Source organism: Ammospiza nelsoni, chromosome 27 (genome assembly GCF_027579445.1).
Source record: "Ammospiza nelsoni isolate bAmmNel1 chromosome 27, bAmmNel1.pri, whole genome shotgun sequence".
Classification (NCBI taxonomy): Eukaryota; Metazoa; Chordata; class Aves; order Passeriformes; family Passerellidae; genus Ammospiza; species Ammospiza nelsoni.
This window is the reverse complement of record NC_080659.1, coordinates 3,321,874-3,341,724: the sequence shown is the minus strand read 5'-3', so window position 1 is coordinate 3,341,724 and position 19,851 is coordinate 3,321,874. Positions and strand designations below refer to the sequence as shown.

The 19,851-nt window shown below is 49.6% G+C and overlaps 1 protein-coding gene across 3 annotated transcripts in view; it reads left to right on the top strand.

Moving 5' to 3' along the window:
• The first annotated feature begins 3,618 nt into the window (after nucleotides 1-3,618).
• The window catches only part of ARHGEF18 (Rho/Rac guanine nucleotide exchange factor 18), a 44,423-nt gene continuing 28,190 nt past the window's right edge, over nucleotides 3,619-19,851 (top strand). The window contains exons 1-8 of one of the 3 annotated variants that reach the window (XM_059489682.1): nucleotides 3,619-3,866; nucleotides 5,438-5,648; nucleotides 6,305-6,419; nucleotides 7,051-7,108; nucleotides 7,309-7,353; nucleotides 7,635-7,715; nucleotides 8,072-8,177; nucleotides 8,696-8,870. In XM_059489682.1, coding sequence (XP_059345665.1) covers nucleotides 3,703-3,866; nucleotides 5,438-5,648; nucleotides 6,305-6,419; nucleotides 7,051-7,108; nucleotides 7,309-7,353; nucleotides 7,635-7,715; nucleotides 8,072-8,177; nucleotides 8,696-8,870 — 955 coding nt within the window. In that variant the 5' untranslated portion in view covers nucleotides 3,619-3,702. Of the gene's footprint in view, nucleotides 3,867-5,437; nucleotides 5,649-6,304; nucleotides 6,420-7,050; nucleotides 7,109-7,308; nucleotides 7,354-7,634; nucleotides 7,716-8,071; nucleotides 8,178-8,695; nucleotides 8,871-15,695; nucleotides 15,755-19,851 lie in introns of those variants that run through there. The other 2 variants (XM_059489684.1, XM_059489683.1) reach the window with 2 other exon arrangements.

Genomic DNA, 19,851 nt, shown 5'->3' with positions numbered 1-19,851 from the left:
TGATCCTGCTGTCCCCGCAGCACCAAACCCCCTGAGACCATCCCAGAGTGTCACATGCCGTGGATGCCTGTCACTGCTTCCTTCCTCCCCACACAGCAGCCCAGAGTCATCATGTTTCACCCATGGGAAGCTCTGGCAAAATGCAGGAACCATCCCAGCCCAGCAAGTGATGCTTCCTCTCCAGCTCTGCCCTGGGAATTCCTCTGAGGAGGCTGGTCCCTGCAGCAATAACCTTTTATGGTTTCCAGCCAGAGACGAATTAAGCAACTGCAATACCTAATCTGCTTAACGTTCTCCTAAAGCAAACAGCATTTGTTCTTGAAAGTGTCATTTTGTTATCCCATCTCCAGCTTCAGCTGAGGAAAGGTGACTGCTGCTGTCTGCCAGAGCCTGGGGGGCCAACATTCCCTGTCCCCTTGCCACCATGCTGGAGCCTGGCTCCTTCCAGACAGATTCAAGGGTGGAGTATGAGAGACTCAAGGTGCTCCAAAGTTTGCCACCTTTGCTGACACATTGGCGACCACCTTGACCATTGATGTGGGGATGTTCACAGCCCCCCAGCCCTGCCTCCTTCCTGTGTGCACTCCATCCTCAAACTTCCTCACCCACCATCCCACAACCCGACGCCTGGAGGCATTTCTCCTCCATCACCCCCTTGCCCCTGCACGGTGCCAGCCCAGCCTGTGAAGAGGGAGCCCAGCAGTGCCTAGTGCTCACACATTGCCTAAAATGGTGTCCCCAGAGCAGCCACCCGCCCGCCTGAGCATCGCTGCCACGACCACGTGCTCACGGCGCCGCTGATTTATCGCGTGTTGAACTGAGTGTCTGAAGCCTCCGAGCAGGATTTAAGTCCTTTGGTGGGTCTGGACCGGGTCTGTTGACTGCAGCCCAGGCCTTGGCCAAATCCTGAGCCCTGCATGGCACAGGCAGAGCTCAGGGAATGTTTTCCAGGCCTCTCAGGAGCTGACTCTGTTCCAGGGATCCACTTTAGGGCTGCATGGAGCTTGGTGCTGGCCCAGAGTAGCCTTGGCGGGATGGCTGGACACTGCTTGGGAGGAAAAAACTCCTTGTTTTAGTTAAACCTTCAGTCCAGGGCTCTGGCCTGTGTCAGGCCACAGCCCTTGTCAGCTCCTGCTGCCTCCCAGGGCTTTGCTGCTCTCCCTGGGGGTAGCTCACTGCTGAAGGGATGGCGAGAGCAGGGAATCTCCTTTTTCTTCCTTCCTTGGATTTGTAGGAGGGGAAGCACCCTCTGTCCTGGCCTCCCTGGGATGTTCCCCACCTCCTGGTTGCTCCCCATGGGTCCATTCTACCTTAGACATCATCCCAGCCTGTTTGGGGGCTTCAGTGGTTTTCACTGCCTGGGCAGACCCCAAGCACTGCCTGAGCTCTCACTGGTGAGAGTTTTGGCTGCTGTTTCCTACAAGCTCATGCCAAAGTCTGTTCTGGTTCAAGGGTGTATTAACTTCAAAATCCTGATTTTAGATTGCAAGCTGAATCCAGGTGCACTGAAGAAAGCAAAAGGTGACGTTTAATAGCTCACTAAATCTCTGCCAGTTGCAGATGCAGCTCAGGGATATCCTGGGCAAGAATTGGTCTATTCATTAAAAAATGTCATGTGAAGTAAATTTTACAGCCTTGCTAGAAAGCCTGTTTCAAATTTTCCCTGGTCTTGTAGCTAGAAACCCCTTAATTAAAATAGTGCCTTCAGAAGTGTTTTCTTTCTATATTATTTATAGTCCTTCACTTGAAACCATCACACACATTTGAACGCACAAAATGCTCCTTAAAACAGAAAATCTGGCATCTGCAGTGTGCAGCAGGATCCAAGGAACAAACCTCCAAACTCTCCCTCACGTTTGCTGCCTTTTTTTAGTTGGCACCATGCAATTCCTGGCTGAATTGTGTAGCTTTATAATCCACAGCAGGATGCAGGCTTTCCAAGAGTGTGTTTTTTAACAATGTCTTCCTTACATTAATGTTTTTATGCTGGATTTTCCTGGAGTGTGATGGGTTTCTAGCAGTTTCCTGCTGGTTTTTCCCATTGGATAAATACAGCTGCTTGCAGTCTCTTGCTGTTCTCTGCATCTTCAGAGATCCACCACAGTGCTTCAGCCAACAGCCTGGCTTTTTTCCCTTTGCCTCAGCCTTTTGCCTCAGCTGTGTGTGTCTCCAAGGGATAAAAAGGCTCCATGAGTAATGCAATGGTTCAAGGATTGTGGCTAAGGTTTACAGAGTGTCTCGCTCCACAGGAATGTGCTTCAGTCAGCTGCACCATCTATTGTACCACAAACACATCCAGGCCTTGGTTTGTTTCTCAGTGAGTTATCAGATGGAATATGGACACTCAGGTTCACACTCCTTGCCTGGGGAAAATCCAGAGGAGTGATCCAGAACCAGGAGAATGATGTGCTTCTGGTATTGCTCTGCATATTCAGGGTTGTCTGGAGCCACCAATTTGCCTCCCAGTATCCTTTATTACCCACCCACCCAGGAGTCCTTTATTCCTTACGGATAAAAATAAAACCACCATCAGTATTTTTATTCCTAGATTTCTGATTCAAAGCTCCATAATGTCAATAACAGACATCAAAATGTGCTTAATTCTTTTACTGTGGAAAAAGCCTCTGCAGCATAGGACACCCTATGAGGGTCTGGCTGGGACAGTGCAGGCCTGGTTTGTCCCCTTGCACATGCTGCAGGGATAAAGTTTCTGTAGAAGGATGAGGTTTCTGCTGGCAGGAAATCCCTGCACCAGGTTCCTACAGGATCAAGGCTGCTGTGGTCTGGAGATTCCCTGGCACTGCCTGTCTGTGAAGGAGCAGAGGGCACATGGAGCATTTCAGTGCTGCCTGATGTCACCTGTGGGTGACAGCAGGTTTTCCATCCCTAACAGATGTCTGGTTACCTGCTGAGACCTTCTCTGTCTTGCAGGGTCTGACTGCAAGCCATGCTTACGGGAATTCACTGACCACCACAGCCCTGCCTTGGAGTATCCCACCCCCAAAAGCTTCCTCACATCCCTGATTGCTGAGGATGATTCCTTCTGCACCAGCATGGCTGAAGAGAAGGCAAGTGTCCTCTTTGCTGCTGCTACCACCGTGCAAGGCAGAGGCCAAGGGCAGCAAACTGGGTGGTCAGCACCACATCCAGAGGGGTTTGTGGTAAAGTAGGAGTGGGGGAAAGTGGTACTGATCCAGATTGTCAAGGAATACAAGGTTATGTTGCTGTGAGGGACAGCAGGGGAGGGTGACTATTAGAAAGTCACTTGCAAGTCTGGCTCTGCTCTGCACCCCAATTTCTGCACAGGGGGTGTCCCCTTTGCAGGGTTGGTGTGGGGCTCTCAGAGGATTTGTGCTGCCTTTGCAGGAGGACTCATCTTCCACAGAGCTGGATGTGCCAGCAGCAGACTTGCACAGCAGCACGGAGGATCTCCTCTCAGACTCTGCTCTCCAAGGCACAGAGTATTACAAAGATCTGGGACTCCTGAGCCTGCCGTCTGCCAAAACAGCACCAGACACAGCAGCACAGCCAGAACAAGGATCCCAGACTGTGTCTGCCCTTCCCTCATTGGAAGAGAGACCAAGGGCTCTGAGCAAACTGTCTGTGGATGTTGCTTTTTCCAATCCCGTTTCCTGCTCGGTACGTTATGGCGAGGCCGACTGTCGTTTTCTGAACAAAGGCCACCTGTGCTCCTGTGCAGCCATGCCAGAGGGTGGTACCAGCACTTCTGAGCATCCTGCAGAGGCAGACAACGAGCTGGACCTGCAGGAGGCCCAGGATTCCTTCCCCACGCTGGTGAGATCGATGTCCACATCCCGCAGGCACAGCTGGGAGAGCCCGGTGTCCCCTGTGGACTGCAGACGCAGGTACGGCGGGACTGTGAGTGGTATTTGATGTACACAGTGCAGTGGGGGTGGGAGGCTGAGCACACACTGCCCACAGCTCCAGATGCTGCTGGGTGGTCTCCCTTGCCTGTCAGCATCTGCCAGAACAGCTGGACACCCGCTGCTCATGTTGGGGGCAGCAAGAGGCTTTAATGTCTTCTTGGAAGTAGGAAGACCCTCTTTTCCTGGTCTTTTCCATGGTGTTGGGGCTGAGAATCTGTTCAAGATTCCCTCCCTCTCTTTTCTGTCTGGAGGGAATCTTGAACAGCATCAGTTGCCCCGATGACCTCCATCCTCTGGCTCAAAGGGAATTTTTCCCATCAAAGAGGGATTAAGAGAGCTCTGTCAAATCCTTTTTCTTCTTGTCTGTGAGTTGGCTTGGTGGGGCCTTTGCCAGCCCTCTGCCCTCCACGTGGCTGCAGAGGAGGTTGTGTTTGTAGGTTGTGCTGAGTCTTGGCTGGGAGCAGAGGCAGGCCTGGCATTCCTGCCATCCTCTGCTCCTGCCACATGAATGCCTTGAGCTCCAGGTTCCTCCAGGAATGCTTTCCCTGCTGACAAATGTATTGATCTCCCAGCTGACTGGGATTTAGGTGCTAGCCAGCAAGGACTATTTTTATCTCTCCTCCTTATACGGTACCCTAAAATTATCTCAGCCTGAAATCTTGGCAGTCCTTTATCAAGCTCAGACTTTGGTTCTCAGACCCATTGTTGTGCCATGTGCCGTGGATCATTCACAGTTTATGCTGTAACAGGCACTGAGTAACGGTGGCACGGAGTGGCTGTCGGTGTCAGGGACACGTTCTGTCTCCTTGCTGGGTGATGGAGCACGTGTGAGCAGGAGGCCAGGGAAGGGGAATACACCCCACTGTTCCCTAAGCAAACATTTCCTGAAGCCTGCCTGTGGCAGCAGAATGAAGTGACAGTGATCTGCAGACAGAGCCCATGCAGAGACTAAGATTTTCCACTGAACTTTATCCATCATTTTGCTTCTGTGTTGTCACTGCAACAGCACCTGGTGTGCAGGACACTGAGGCACTGGCCCACCCCTCATTTCCTAGAAAAAAATTTTTTTCCTTCCACAAATCTGGGCCCTGGTGGGAGCAGGATTTATGGCATGATGCCACAGTGGTGATGTGATAAACATCATCTGCCACTTCTAAATGCCCAGAGGGACTTTCCTGGATGGCAGCTGACAGGGCAGCAGCTCTGGGGCAGGCAGGACAGGCTGCTGCCAGGGTGGCTGCACAGTCTCAGGGGTTGCTAAGAGATCAGTGTGAGCCATCCAGCACTAAACATCCCGGGTGACCATGGAGCTGGGGACTCACTGGTGGCAGCCAGAGAAGCTGTTTTTAACAGGCTCAGGACTTGGGGTCCAGGCTGACATTTCCTGCCATTTCCTTTCCCTTTGCCTGCTGTGGGGACCCTCCTTGTCCCAGTTGCAAGAGGTTGTTAGGACCACCCAGCCAGGGGCATTGCAGGGCTGTGCCATGCTGGGCACAGTGTGCCAGGTCTGCTCAGGTCTGCTCTGAGGCTTCTTCCTGCCCCCTGATTAGGTTCAGCCTGGATGTGACAGAGCTGGGCAGTGACCCAGAGCAGGACGATGTGGAGAAGAGGAGCCAGTCCTGCCTGCAGCCTCAAGTGTCCCTCCAGCTGCCCAGAGGGGAGCGGGGAGCCTGGAGCAGCAGCCGGGGTGGCACAGTGATCAAAGTGGAGATAGAGCCGCTGTGCCCAGACCTCGCGGCCACCCCCAGCCTGCAGGAGGTGGTGAGTGTGGAGGGCTGGGCACGGGGACAGCAGGGCAAGCTGAGGGTGAACAGACGCAGCACACACAGGTGTCAGCTGCAGGCTGGATTCCTTCAATGCCAGCGTGGAACCAGGAGGTCTGCAGGAATCTCAGCAAGGATGGGCTTTTTCAGATAAACTGCCCCATCTTGTGGGATAAATGCCTGGGAGCTGCCTGTACAGCCCTCTTTTCCCATTTATTTAGCTGGAATTTCCCTTCCTTTGTGCCTGCTGCCTCTTGTCCTGTCACTGCAGCTCTGAGAAGAGTCTGGCCCTATCTTCTCTTAATCAGGTAGTTGAAGACGACAGTGTCACACCCCCCCCCCCCCCCCCCCCCCCCACACACACATCCCTTACACACTGCTTTGCTCTGGGGAAGACCTTTAGATTCAATTAATATTAAAAGGACAATTGGATCATGGTGCTGCATGTCCAGTAAAAGTGAGAAGTGCCTAAGAAGGTTTCAGGCATGAGTGTCACTTGCTCCAGCCTTCCTGAAGCCAAGAAACAGCTGGGCCTAATGGTCTCCTGCATCATAACTCTGACAAAACAAGAGGGAAAGGGTGAGGAATCAGCTGTGATTGAGGCTCCCTTGGTGCAGAAAGCACAAAAGATTTCTGTGATTTTTACTTCTCCAGAAATGTGTCAGCAACGGGAAGAGACTGAGGTCCAAGTCTGTCCCATCAGCCTGTGAGACCATTGCCTCCCCCCAGATACCTCACAGTTTCAACACTTCTCTCCCAGCTGTGGAAGGTTGGTATAGACTTTGTGCCATTAAATGGGTTCAAAATGTGATTAAGAAGATAAAAAACTGGAGCTGTAGCCTCTGGAAGTGTGGACAGCCTCTGCTTTCCCTTCCACATGGTCCCAGGAGCTCCTGAAATACAAAGCCAAGCTGGTTCTGGGTCTGGCCCTGGCTAACAGCACAGTCTCAGCTCAGACATGCCCATCCCCAGTGACACATTGCCACATAACCTCCCTGTGCCCAGTGCATTGGTCACTCCCTAATCAAGTCCCACCTGTGAGGACTGTCCCAGAGAAAAATGTGGTGATTTCAGAGCCTGGGAAGTGGAGGGGAGGCTGGCTGTCATGGGGAAGGGCTCTGGGGTGGTACCAGCTCCTCCCCTACTGCAAGCAGGACCCTCAGCAGCAAAAATACACACTGGGAAGGGGAGGAGTAACACAGAAAAGTGATCTGGCCTTCACTTCCCTCACAGAAATGTAGAGCAGAATCTCCTTCCCTAACTGCTCCTGGCATTTCCTCCTCACCAATCAAGGCAGAGTGGGAGCCCAGCACAATTAACAGGATCCAGTTGCATAGATTGCAAGGTGGTGCTCTGCAAAGGCAAACCAGGATCCCTGCTGATAACATTTTGTGTTCCAGGTGTTGAACGCCCTGCTCTGGAGATGCTGGAGAAGGACCATGTGTCCCCAGACCACGTGTAGGTATTGTCAGTCCTGGCTGGTTTGAGATGAGGGAGATTTTTGAGTGTATCTGAGCTACTGGGGATGCAACAGCAAAGGAGATCCCACTCTGTGCTGGGCCACAGCTGAGCAGTTGGTCATAAACCAGCACCTGAGGCTTTGTGGGGTGCAGAACGTCTGTGCAAGGATATTTTCTAATCCCTTGCTTTTCTTTTAGGCTAATTGTCCAGAAGGTACTTCAGGAGCTGAAACATTACCATGGGTAAGTGAGTTTGGGACAGAGATGTGTGGGGAGGTCACAGGTGTGACTAAGACACACCTGGAAAAGGATTTGGTCCCTTGAGGGGCAAATACCCAGGATACCAGAATCACTGATTTATTCCAGTGAAACCAGGGTAGAATTGCCTGGAAAAGGGGCATTTTATGTACCTCCTCAGTAACTCTAAAAATGTTCCTGCCCCATGCAGAAAATAAAAGTTTCAGCTGACCCAGAAGTTCTGCTCTTGTGTTCTTTGCTGTGTCTGATGCCTTTTCCCTGCCCAGGGTGAAGCAGAGAGCTTGTGTGCAAGAAGGCAGCGATTCCTCCCAGCAGAACCTCACTTGGTTTGAGTTCCTGTCTAATGAGTAAGTGACACAGCGGGTGGCACAGACTTTGTGTTCTGAGAACTGATTTCGAGTCCTGTCCATCCAAGCTCTACTGCCCTGCTAATCCTGTGTGCAGGACACTGGTATCTGCAAGGTTTCAGCCAGGAGTGTGGTGCTGAACAAAATTGCACACATAGCTTGGAAGTTCAGCTCCTTATTTGCAAGTGTCTCATTAATAAGTGATATGGCTGATGCCAAACCAGATCCTCCAGGAGATGGAAAGCTCACATTTGTGGTCCTAAAGTAATGATTCAATGAACTTCATCAGTGATCTCCCTAAGCTGGGATTGGTCAGTGAATTTCCCCTTTTTCAAGGTATTTTGGTCTCCTTTCAGAAATGACGACAGTGGGAAGAGCGATAAAGCAGAGAAAGGCACAAAGGTGATGCGACGTCTGAGTTCCCTGCGGAGCCGAGTCACTGGATCCTGGCAGAAGGATAAGGTGAGAGAGAGATGTTGAATTTGTGGAAGGAATTGTTAAATTCTTCAAGCAGAAAAGGGGATCTGACCATATGGAACAGTTAGCTGGATTGCTTTGGGATGGCTGAGGCCTCTATGTTGGCCAGCAGATGCACTGTGACCCCTAAAGCAGTAGTATTGCATGGGACTGAGTGATGCCTGAATTCCAGCCCTCCTTGCTCCTGGGCATGTTCTGGATGCTCTTATGCTGCCCTGGCACTGTTGTGCACAGCAAGAAGAGTGCCTTGGCTGGGTGACTGCCTGGATCACTCTTTGTGGCAGGAGGAGCCTGCAGAGGGACAGCCAAGTGTGCCCTGCCCTTCATCACAAATGGACTTAGACTAGAGGGGCTGGCCTGAGCCTTGGGAAGGCATTTGGGAAAAGCCCTGCATTCCCACTGTACCTGCTGCCCACCAGGTCTCTGCTTGTTTGTACAGTGGGGAAAGGAATGTGTGGGCACTGCAAGGCCTGTGACTGAGCTGTGTCCTTCTCTCCTTCCAGGGTAAGAACAAAGAGCAGCTCAAGGACAGAGAGAAGGAGAAAGAGACAAAGGAGACAAAAGAGAGGTGTAAAGATATCAATGGGCACCAGCTTGTGCCAGGAGTTTTCTCCAGTTGCACCAGCTGCTCACTGTGTGCCAAACCTCTTGGGAATAAAAGTGGTCTGCAGTGCCTGAGTGAGTATGGCTGTCACTGCCCGGCTCTGCCCCAGCCTGCACCCCCTGCCTGCCCTCCAGCCCAGGCCGTGCTCCTGCCTAAACCACCCCTGGACTACCTCACTTCTCTGCCTGCCTCCACTCTACCCCACCACTCTGCTTGGCCTGGCTTGGTTGTTTCTCCAAATAGTCTAAATGATCTCTGAATCTTGCCTGGAAATACTTTTTCCTCATTTTCTTCGGCCACTTGACCATTTCTTGCCCCTTTCCCCCAAAGAGGGCTCCAGGTCAACTTTTCTTTTACTAATTTTTTTTTATCATGAAGTTCTGCTTTGCCTGAACAAATAACCCAACTGCCTGAGTGCCGCTGGGTATTTCAGGCTGTTTTTCACAGCCTCAGTGATGTCTCAGCTCAGCATCTGCCCTTTGCATGTGCACAGGAATTTCTAGAGCATCCAAAATTTTATTAACTAACAAAAAGTCAAATGTTGCCTCCCAGGACATGCATGGGTGAGACTGGTGCTTTTCAGCTCTAAGTAGTGCCAGCATGCATGGGCCTCTGTGCTCCCACTGCATCCACTGAGGCATGGCTTTGGCTGACAAACCCTGTCCTTCCTCTTTGGGGCAGGTACTCAGGGCACTGAAGAATGTTTTAATTCCCAAGGGATTGTCTGTGGGCAGAGAAAATTTTCTGGAAATGAAAGGATTGCTCTCTTTCTCCACCCTGTACCCTCAAGCAATGCTTGCTCTCTCAGAGGCTCTTAAGGTCAGTAAAACCTTTCTGGGCCATAAAGGGACTGATTGCCCTCAGACATGTGTGGTGAGAAATATATTTTCCCTTCAGGGCAGCTGGAGGGAAACTGAAAAGGGGCACAGAGCTGGCTATAAGTGAATATTTTTCAGGCATTACAGCAAAAAGTAGGAAGCAGGGAGCTGAATAAGAATTTTGTGGATATTTAGAGAGAACAGAAATGTAATGGGAGGAGGCAGAGTTGTGCCTTGTCATTCCCGTGCGAGGAATCTCCCAGCCAGAGGCTCTGTTTGCAGTCCTGCATGCTGCTTTACAAAAATACCTTAACCTGGGAATATACAGACAGTCCTTGATACCCATGAGCATGGAGCCATGCTCTGTATGGCCTTGGGAACCATAGGGAATGGTTCCTTAACCTGGGAATATACAGACAGCCCTTGATACCCATGAGCACGGAGCCATGCTCTGTATGGCCTTAGGAACTCTGAGGGCATTTAGTGTGAGTGATTCTCCTCTGGACAACCCTATGGAGATCTGTGACCTGGAGTCGGAGCTAGCTGTTGAAATGAGAGTGTGGCTCAGCATGGCTTGTCCATCATAAATACACAGGGACTGTACATGAGTTATGGCAACTTTCACCTTGTTTTCCAGCCCTTCCATAAGGAATCTGTGTTATGTCTTGCAAACGTTCAGGAGAAAAGCTCTGAGGTGGCAGAGGCACTGGTTTGTGTTTGGGACTCTGTGACATTTCCTTTGGCTCTTGGCTGCCCAGGCTGCAGAGCAGCACAGCTTGTTTTGTAATGTTCCCTTTGCAGTGGTTTGAACCGAGGCTGAACAATCGGGCAAAGTTCTGAGATGTCTGTTAAAATTAATGGCCTGTCTGTGGTGAGAGATGGGCTGGGTCTTGTGGTGTGACAGCTGATGGCCTGAGAGTGCCTCTATTTGGATGATGCTGAGCTGAAACCTTTGCGAGCTGCTGCTGAGCTGGTAGCTGATATCAGCAGCTCCCGTTACTGCAGCTCGGAGCAGTGTGTGGGTTCTGACTAGTCCTGACAGAGCTCTGGGACAGCAAGCTCCGTGGCCACCGGGAAGCTGGAGCAGCAGCCTACTTTTCAGAAGTGTGAGCAGCTCTGTCAGGCTCAGCCTGAGCCGTGGCTGCTGCCAGGGTGTGAGAGCATTGGCAGCGCCTCTTGTTTTCTCCTCGTGGGCTCACATTTGACCATCCCCGCGCCTTGGCCCCCGGCCAGCCCTCGGCCCATCGCTGGTCAGGTGCTGCTGTTGCTGTTGTTGTCTCCGTGGTATTTTTAACTGCAGCACCACCACGTGGTCCGAGGCAAAACGGGCTCGTGGAAAACACAGGAAAAGATGGTGCTTACAGCAAGGGATAAGCTGGAGGGGGAGGAAGGATGGGAGAATGATTGCAAGCCTGAGATCTTTTCACTGTCCAGTAGACACAAAAGGTCTGGTGACTTCCCTGGCTGTGATGAGCTGGAGGAGTGAGAGCTCTTCCTATTAGAGATACCAACAGTAGGAGGAATTCTGCATTTAAGTCAGAACAAAAAAACATTGTTCTGTTAGAAACATGTGTGAGCTGTGAAGGAAGTGGGCAGCTCGGATAGCCTGGTACATGGTAACTCATTTCTCTCTCCCACTGATTCCTCCCATCTATCCTCACCCCACACATGCAGAGTCTCCCAGGGGAGAAGAAGGCTGTGCTGTGTGTTGAGAGTAGCGATTCAGGAGAGTCTCTCACAGTCTCCCAGGGGAGAAGAAGGCTGTGCTGTGTTGAGAGCAGCGATTCAGGAGAGTCTCTCACAGTCTCCCAGGGGAGAAGAAGGCTGTGCTGTGTTGAGAGCAGCGATTCAGGAGAGTCTCTGCAGCTCACAGATGTGTAGTTAGGAGCCTGGTAGGGATGAAAAACAAAGAAGAATGATTGCAGTCACAGGGATCTCAACAGCAGTGGCCACCCAAGCTCTGCTGTTACGTAAACTACGAGCTGTGAGTCCCGAGGTTTATTGTTCACCTGGAAATGAGAAAGCTCCTCTTGAGCCTTTGCTATCACGGGTGGAGAAGGTTCTGTGCCTAAATTAATCCTCTGTTATAAACACGCTTCCAGAGTTTATGCAACAAGAGTTAGACGAGTCCCAGGGAAGCCCTGACAGGAGGAGAGCTCTACAAGCAGGCTGTGCCATGGAGGAGAGCCAGGGATATGCTGTGGAATACAGATGGAAGGAGGATTGCTTCCCTTGAGCTTGAGCACTGGGGGGGAGGTGGGACTTCTACATCTCTAGCTGAGAATCAATCTCTATTACTCATGGGAAAGACAGAGCCCGGGCCCCCACAGGGGTAACAGATTGACCATCCTCTTGCAAGGAAACATAGCTGTGAGCAAACTTTGGCAGGCTCCTCTTCTTTAAGAGAAGGTGCTCAGTTTAATGAATCTTCCTGAACAATACAGGCTGTGCTAGACTGTCCACCTGTCCTAGGCTGACCCTTGCTGGCTGCTTCAGGGCACTGGCTGATCTCTAACTGGTTGCTGTAATAACAACTGGTGTCCAGGATTTATTTAAGGCGCATTTTGAAAGAGGTTTGGAAAACCATTTCCTTTCTCACAACGAGAAAAGGAGAGGACAAGATTTCTGCAGTTTGTCAGGCAAACATCCTCCACCCATGGCCAAGGAGAGGCCAGAATAGCTTTTGGTTTAGACCTGAAATTTTGAGTGAAATTCACCTTTCACTCGGCACTTGTGCCTGCACGGTTTTGCTTTTGGATTCCCAATGCAGTACCAATAAGGTGGTACTAATAGGTGAAGGATAGTTTTGGCTTATGGTAAGGAAGAATCACTTGATTTCCTATCCTGAAATTTCTGTTCACATACCACACAGAGTCCTGAGAAATCTGAAAAGCAGCAGACAACCTGGAACTCTGCATTTCCGTAGAGCGGCACAGCTGCCAAAAATCTTTTGTTTTGGGGGGAAAAAGGAGGTTTGGCGGCTGTAACATGATGACAGTGATAAATGGAATGGGAGTCCCACTTGGAATAAACTATTACTGACAGGAGTCCAAATAAACAGAGGCAAAACCAGAGCCGCTGTGGGTTAAGGTGGTTCTGAGCCAATGGAGCAGGATCTGAAGCAAATGTGAAAGCGGCTGCAGCGCTGTCTGCAGAGGAAACACTGACTGAGCTGAGTGTCCTGACACAGAGCTGGCTCAGCCGGCTCCAGAGGGCTTAGAAAAGGAAACCAAAGTACATCCTCTTCTCAGTGCTTCTCCTTCTCTGCTTTTCACTTTCTTTTTCTTTCTGGGCAGTAGTACCTTGATCTGGAACATCTCCAAATGCTGCTCCATCCATTCCCTGATAAAACCTCAAGATCTTCTACGCTCAGGCTGACAAAAGGACAGTAATCAATCTGAGACACATTCAGCAAGAAATCTTTTGCTATTACAGAATTACACAGGATTAGACAGCTGGTACCCTTCTCTTCTTTGCAATCCAAACCTTAGCTCTAAGCTACAGAGTCTTGGAGCTGGCTGCTGTGCCAGATTTTGCACTGATTTTGTGGCAATGCCCTGAGGCTGCACAAGCACAGCACATTCTCTCCATGACAGCTGCAGTTGGGCAATCTGCAATGCTTTACTTTTATATTACAGCAAAGCACGAAGTTTGAAGTGCCCAAGGATTAATCAGTCACCAAGTGACAGCCAGCTGTTTACTCCCAAACTGCTTTGTGTAATGATCATTTCTCTGTAGTGGTGACAGGCCCCAATAAACAACTGGGACTGCAGTGTACTCAGTCCTGTAGAGAAGCAGCACAAAAGGGAACATTTTGGAAAAGCTTGAAACTATGAGATTAAGATAAAAATAAAATCGATTAAACAGGTGCCAAGGTAGGAACCAGAGGCCCCATGGCAGGATTTCATCACATCTCCAGCCCAAAAAGTGGCAGGTTCTTTCAAAGCAGTATGGAGAAAGCTGCAGGGTGGATTTTGGGAGGGAAGTTTGTTTTGTAATCATGTATATTGTGTTTTCAAGCTCAACAGGCAAGTGGGATATGTGTGATTTAAAATATGACAAACTTTCGATCAGTACTGTAAATCATCAGAGTGAAATTGGGAGGGGAGGTTGGGTGGTGAGCTCTTCCCAGTTTTCCTGCCTGCGCTGAGTACTCCAGCAGCCCCATGCTAGTACATCAAACCTTATTGGTGTCAGGGAAAAGGTGTTTTTTCTAGCAAGCAGTTTGGTTCTATGAGTCAGTGCATGGATCATGGATCTCCTGCTAGGGAAGATAATTCCCCTTTCCTCTCGTCATTTGTCTGTGCAGGGGTCACTGACAAAGGCCTGGGCAGGCACTGGCTGTTGAGAGGCAGATAGGGAAGCCAGCACCTGCCAACCCTCCGGGCACTGCAGCCTTGCCTTGGCAGGGTGTTCATAAACACTCCAGCCCGTTGGGATGGCAAATCCCACTGGGCTTTTAATAACAAATTATGTATTTCAAGTCGCAGGCGATGTGCAAAAACATATGAAGTGCCGGGCTGAAGGTGTCACTGGGGTGCCACATACCATCCATTAGAGGCCTCTTTAGCCTGGGAGGAATTGTGTGCCCTCCCTAACGGGAAAGTGTGGACTAATAGTGGTGGCTATGTGCCCTCTCTGAGGGGAAAACACAGGCTGGGGGGGCATGTGTCTTCCCTCAGAGAACTCATGGTTTCTGAGCAGTCATGATGGGAAAGTGCAGGCTGAGGATGCTCATGGTGTCCCTGAGGGGGACACGCAGGTTGGGGGCCCTGTGCCCTCCTTGAGGATGAAGCACAGGCTGAGGATGCTCATGCCCTCTGTGAGGGAGACATGTGTTAGAGGCCCTGTGCCCTCCCTGCAGGAGAAAGGAGCAGGCTATGGGTGGCCATGTGCCCTCCCGGAAGGAAAGTGAGGCTTGTGGGTGCCTCTGCTTCCCCTGATGGAAAGCACACAGCTGGAAGGACTGTGTGCCCTCCATGAGGGAAAAGGGCAGGTCAAGGGAGACATGTGCCCTCCCTGAGGGGAAAGCAAGAGCTGTGAGAGGCTCTGCCCTCCCTGAGGGGCAGGAGCAGCTACAATGACTGTCTCCTCCATGAGGGAAATGAGGGTGTCAAAGGATGGCATGGAGGGACCCGCTCCACCCTGAGGAATGCCCTCCCTCATGGAAGGTGGAGGGTGCGGGTAGTCATACCCTTCCCGAAGGAAAACACAGGCTGAGGGTGGCCATGTGCCCTCCCTGAGGGGAAAGCGTGGGTCAGGGCTGTGTGTGCTCCTCCTGAGGGAAGGAGCAGGCTAAGGGTGGCCGTGTGCTCTTCCTGAGGGAAGGAATAGGCTAAGGGTGGCCGTGTGCTCTCCGTGGGGTGCAGGCATGGGCTGCAGGTGCTCATGGCATTCCTGAGGGGAAAACACAGATGTCCGTGTGCCCTCCTTGAGAGAAGCTTGTGGGCTAAGGATGCTCATGCCCTCGCTGAGGGGTAAGAGTGGAATATGAATGGCCAGTGCCTTCCTTGAGGGAAAAGTTCAGGGTTAAGAGTGTCAATGTACCCTGAGAGGAAAACACGGGTTAAGGGTGTCCATGTGCCCTCCCTGAGAAGAAAACACGGGTTAATGGTGTCTGTATGCCCTCCCTGAAAGGAAAACACAAATTGAGGGTTTCCCTGTGCTCTCCCCGAGAGGAAAACACAAACTGACAGTGTCCATGTGCTCACCCTGAGAGAAAAACAGGGCTTGAGGGTGTCCGTGTACCCTCCCTGAGAGGAAAACACGAACTGAGGATGTCCGTGTGCCCTCCCTGAGAGGAAAACACAGGTTAATGGTGTGCTTGTGCCCTCCTTGAGAGGAAAACACGGGTTAAGGGTGTCCGTGTACTCTCCCTAAGAGGAACGTGCGGGCTGTGGGTGGTCTCCCAGAGGGGAAAGCACGGGCTAATGGCGTCTCTGTGCTCTCCCTGAGGGGAAGGCACGACCCCAGGCTGTCCCTACGCCGTCCCTGAGGGGCCGTCACCCTGCCCGGCCGTGCCGCGGCGCGCAGGCGCACCCTTATTCCCATTTTTCCTTCCGGGACACGGGGGCGTTTCCTGTTGCTGTGGCGGCGGCTCCCGGGACCGAGAGGGAACCGGCGGCTCCCCGGGGAGTCCGGTAAGAGACCGGGCTGTCAGCGCGCCCGCCGGCTCCTGGCCCCGCTCCCGCGGCCCCAGCGAGCCCCCGAGCACCGGCACCCCCTCTCCGGGCCCGCGGCGCGGGGACCGCCCGGCCCCGGTCCCTGTGCGGGCAGGGGGGGCTCAGACGGCTCCAAGGGGTCCCGGCGTTTGGCTGGGGCAGCGGCTTGATTTTCGCTTTGCCCCAGTCCCGACCTGTGCAGCTCAAGGCTTCAGCTGCGGGACGGGACGCAGCTTGAAAGATGCAGTGTTTATAGTAGAAAGCTCTTTCGAGGGCTACGGAAGGAGTGAAAAATGTTGCTGTGTGCGGTAGGGAGGCGAGCGGCTGGAGCCTGTGGGAAACTCAGGCTCTCTTTATGCCACAGCTTGAGTCTGAGCATCCTTGTGATCATTATATCCCGCACCTCGTCCTCTCGGTTATTGCACACATTGTGTGTGCGGCGAGAAAAGTCTGGGATTTGCGTGAAGAGAACTTAAATGCGTTAGGTGAAAAGTGGTGAAAACTTAAAATTGCGAAGACTGACCCATTTTAAATATTCCGCATCTCTGGCTCCTTGGGGAGAGGAGCGGGAGATGGTATCAGCGTAGCTTTTGTGTGCTGAAAGGAAACGCCAGCAGGAGCCAGGAGTGGTGATGGATTTTGGAGGAGGAGCAGGGGAACAGGCAGTGATTCGATCAAACAGCTTTCTGAGTGTTTCTGCTGCTGTGTTTGGGTTTGCTGCTCTAATAAATAAGCATAATTTCTGAATGTTATTTGAAGATTTGGTGTATTACCAAGAGAAAAAAAAGGCTGTTTCTTAGTTGCTTTTCACTCCTCTCTTAAGAGAGTTTTACGGCAGGCTTGTTTATTTGGCCCTTTTTGTTTAATTTTATAAAGGTAATCGTTTCTCTTTGGCACGGTAAAATAAAAGAAAGCCGTGAAACATGGCTCTGAGACAGGAGCCATCGGACATTGTGTGTTGTAGTTCCACCTACTGTTTACCTATGAAATATTTTAAATACCTTTTATGATTGTCATAGTTGCTGCTTCAGTTCTGTAGCATAGACTGGGGGAAGGGTTCAGCGTGACACAATTGAATTGAGACTCTTCTTTCTTTTAGGAAGACATGCAGATTTTACTTGGCAATGTTTAAAAAACAGAAGTATCAGTTGTTTATATGTTTCTGTGCCTAAAGAAAACCCTGTGGCCACCAGAATTTGCACTGCTGGGAATCAGAGAACCCCTCTCTCTGCTTCATCCGACTGATATTTTGACAATAAAACCAGATACAGTGAGCAAGTAATTATAGGTTGTTTTGGAGACAAAGAGGAATGCTCTAACAGGGAGGCTGAAACTTGATAATTTAGTGCTGTTGCTCTCTGGTGTGGACTGTCTCTGTTTCAGAATGTGAACTATCTCATCTCCCTGTACCCTTCCAGTTTTTGGTTTCTGCCTCTGCGTAATTAGACAAGTGAGAAAACAAGTAAACACCGACCACTGGAGCCACTAGGACAAAAATTAAATCTGCTCCGAGTTCCTCAGGGTACCTGACCTGGATTTACCCAACACAGAAACTTCCTGGTGTTCCACTGAAACTCCTCCTCTTTCCTGAGAAGTTTGATCCCAGTCACTCTGCATTTTCTGGAATGCTGTGGTGGTTTGAGATGTTTCTTGGCCGTCGTGTTGTGCATCTCTGTTTATAAATGCAGAGTTGATTATGTTCAGTGTTAATCATTCATATCAGGGTTGTTTCCTTTGTCAGTTCAAGAGGGAGGAGTTCCCTGTGTGGTGTAAGGGTGAGGAAGGAGGGAAGAGTTTCTTTTTGATCCCTGAAGCATTGGACAGTTTAAAAGAGGGAAAAATATTAAAATTACTAATTCATAAGGAAGTAATTAATAAAATTACTAAAATTTCATAAGGAAGCTATTTTGTCCTTGGCTTTTTTCAGCTGATTAGATTTCATAAGTAGTGAATATCCTTGAACTCCTTGTTCATTAAAAACACTCTTAAAGTCTGTCCCTTCTTGAACTTAGCTGCTTTAAAGTGGTTTGTTTTTAATCTGTCATTTAAAAAATAAACAAAAAAAATCTTTGAGATAAAGAAAGTCAATAGATGAATTTTAGATTAATCACAGCATTTTTGTCTGTGAGTTGTTGTTTGCAAATGGTCTTTTAAGAGTTATTTTATTGGGCAGTACCGTTCCAGACCAAAGGTCAGGGTCATAGTGCTCATAATGTCTGGTGAGTCATAGATTTGCCCTGGAAGCCAATTCTGGAAGACATTTATAGGACATTGGCAGTGTCTGATCCCCTGGAAGATATTCCAGCTGAGGGAAAATATGGTTTTGCTTGCCCCTTTCCAGCCAGGTTTGTTGCCCTCTCCTACTGTGAATGGGGTGATGCTTTTGGGTGCTGTAATGGCCAATAAAATGCTCCTAGGCTGTAAATTACTCTCTGTGAGCCATGGGGAAAACATCTCATTAATAAGGGAAATGTTTTTTATTATACCAGATTATAAATTCATTACCCTCAACCATGAACAGGATATTTTCTGATGTTTATGAGCCTTTTATTCTTAAATATTTATTTTCTGGTTGGTCCTTGCTTTAGTCACTCATTAGGTCATCTTTGGCACAGACCCCTGCAAAATGCTTCAGGTGAGTGACAGTCCTGTAGTCTGCAGCTCTGGGATAATGGGATGCTCCCAAAATTCTCAGCCTTGATTCCAAACCTGCTGATTAAAGCCCAGGAACAAACCTGGTGGGTTTGCTGAGTTTCCACACGGTGGGGTTCAGGTGCTCCTGTCCCCATCCAGTCAAGGTGACCCAAATCAGTGTGTTGGCACTTTGGTGTTGGCAGAGCTGCAGCCCTCCTGCACAGTCTGTCTCAAGATGAAATCCTTCCTTTGGAGGGTCTGTTCTTGCCTGCCAAATTCATCTTCTTGCTGTTCTGTGAGTGATTGAGGGAGGAGAAGACAAGGAAGAGCCTGGCTGCAGTTCCTCTGAGTTTTTATCTCTGCCTTTCTCAGGAAAAGAGAAGATATTCTCAGGAAAAGAGAAGATATTCTCAGGAAAAGAGAAGATATTCTCAGGAAAAGAGAAGATATTCTCAGGAATATTTTCTGTGCCTCTCCACTTTGGAAAGAGCTTGCTGACAGAACTGTTCTTTTTTATTTTTCTTTTCTTTTTTTTTTTGGACCTTCCCAAATTCTTGATCTGAGTAAGACCAAATGCTACCGTTGGTAAATGCAAAAATAATTTTTTTTGTCAGTTTGAGTTTACTGATGCTGCTTTACTCTGGATGACTGGAAAAGATAGAAATCTGCTATTTCTATACACCTGTTAGAGATCTGTTATTTCTCTACACCTGTAAAGAACCCTTCATGTGTATTTTTGCTCTTACCTCCATGTGTGCAGGTTCCTGCCCCTTTTTTGCTGTCCCTCATTCTTCTCTTTGCTGTTTTTTCACCCCTGCAGTTCTCTGATACCATTTTCAGAGAGGCTTAATATGAATGCAAAGTAATAATCATGAATGCAAACTAATAATAATAAATGCAAAGTAATAATAATAAATGCAGAAATCTTACATGCTTTAAAAGGAAACCACAGCCACTGGTATTCAGAAGCTCCTCATCCTGAATTAGAGTGGCCTCCCTTCAGCACTGCAGAAATGTTGAATAGAGGAAGCTGGAGCATGTTTTAGAAAATGAAGTATGCTTATAAAACAGTCTTCTGGCAAGTTTCAGATTTCTCTTATGTGGGCAAAAATAATGCCACTTTGAAATCATTAAATAAATGCATTTCAGATAGTCTCAGGGAGAATCAGGCCCTTGGATTCAGCTGCAGTTTCCTGCAGCTTTTCTGTAGCATTTTGCTGTTTTCTAGCATGTTCTGCACTGTTGTGTAAAGAACCTTTCAGCAGTGCAGGGAAGTCATACACAGCACTATGAGATATGTCAGCTGATTAAGTGAAAAATGCCTACTGAGAGTGCCACAAGCTGTTATCTTGTGTTATCCAGAGCAAGGGCATGATTTAAAAATTGAAATATGTTTTTAAGTGAGATCCCTGTTACAGTTACCTTAACAAGGAACCTGAGCT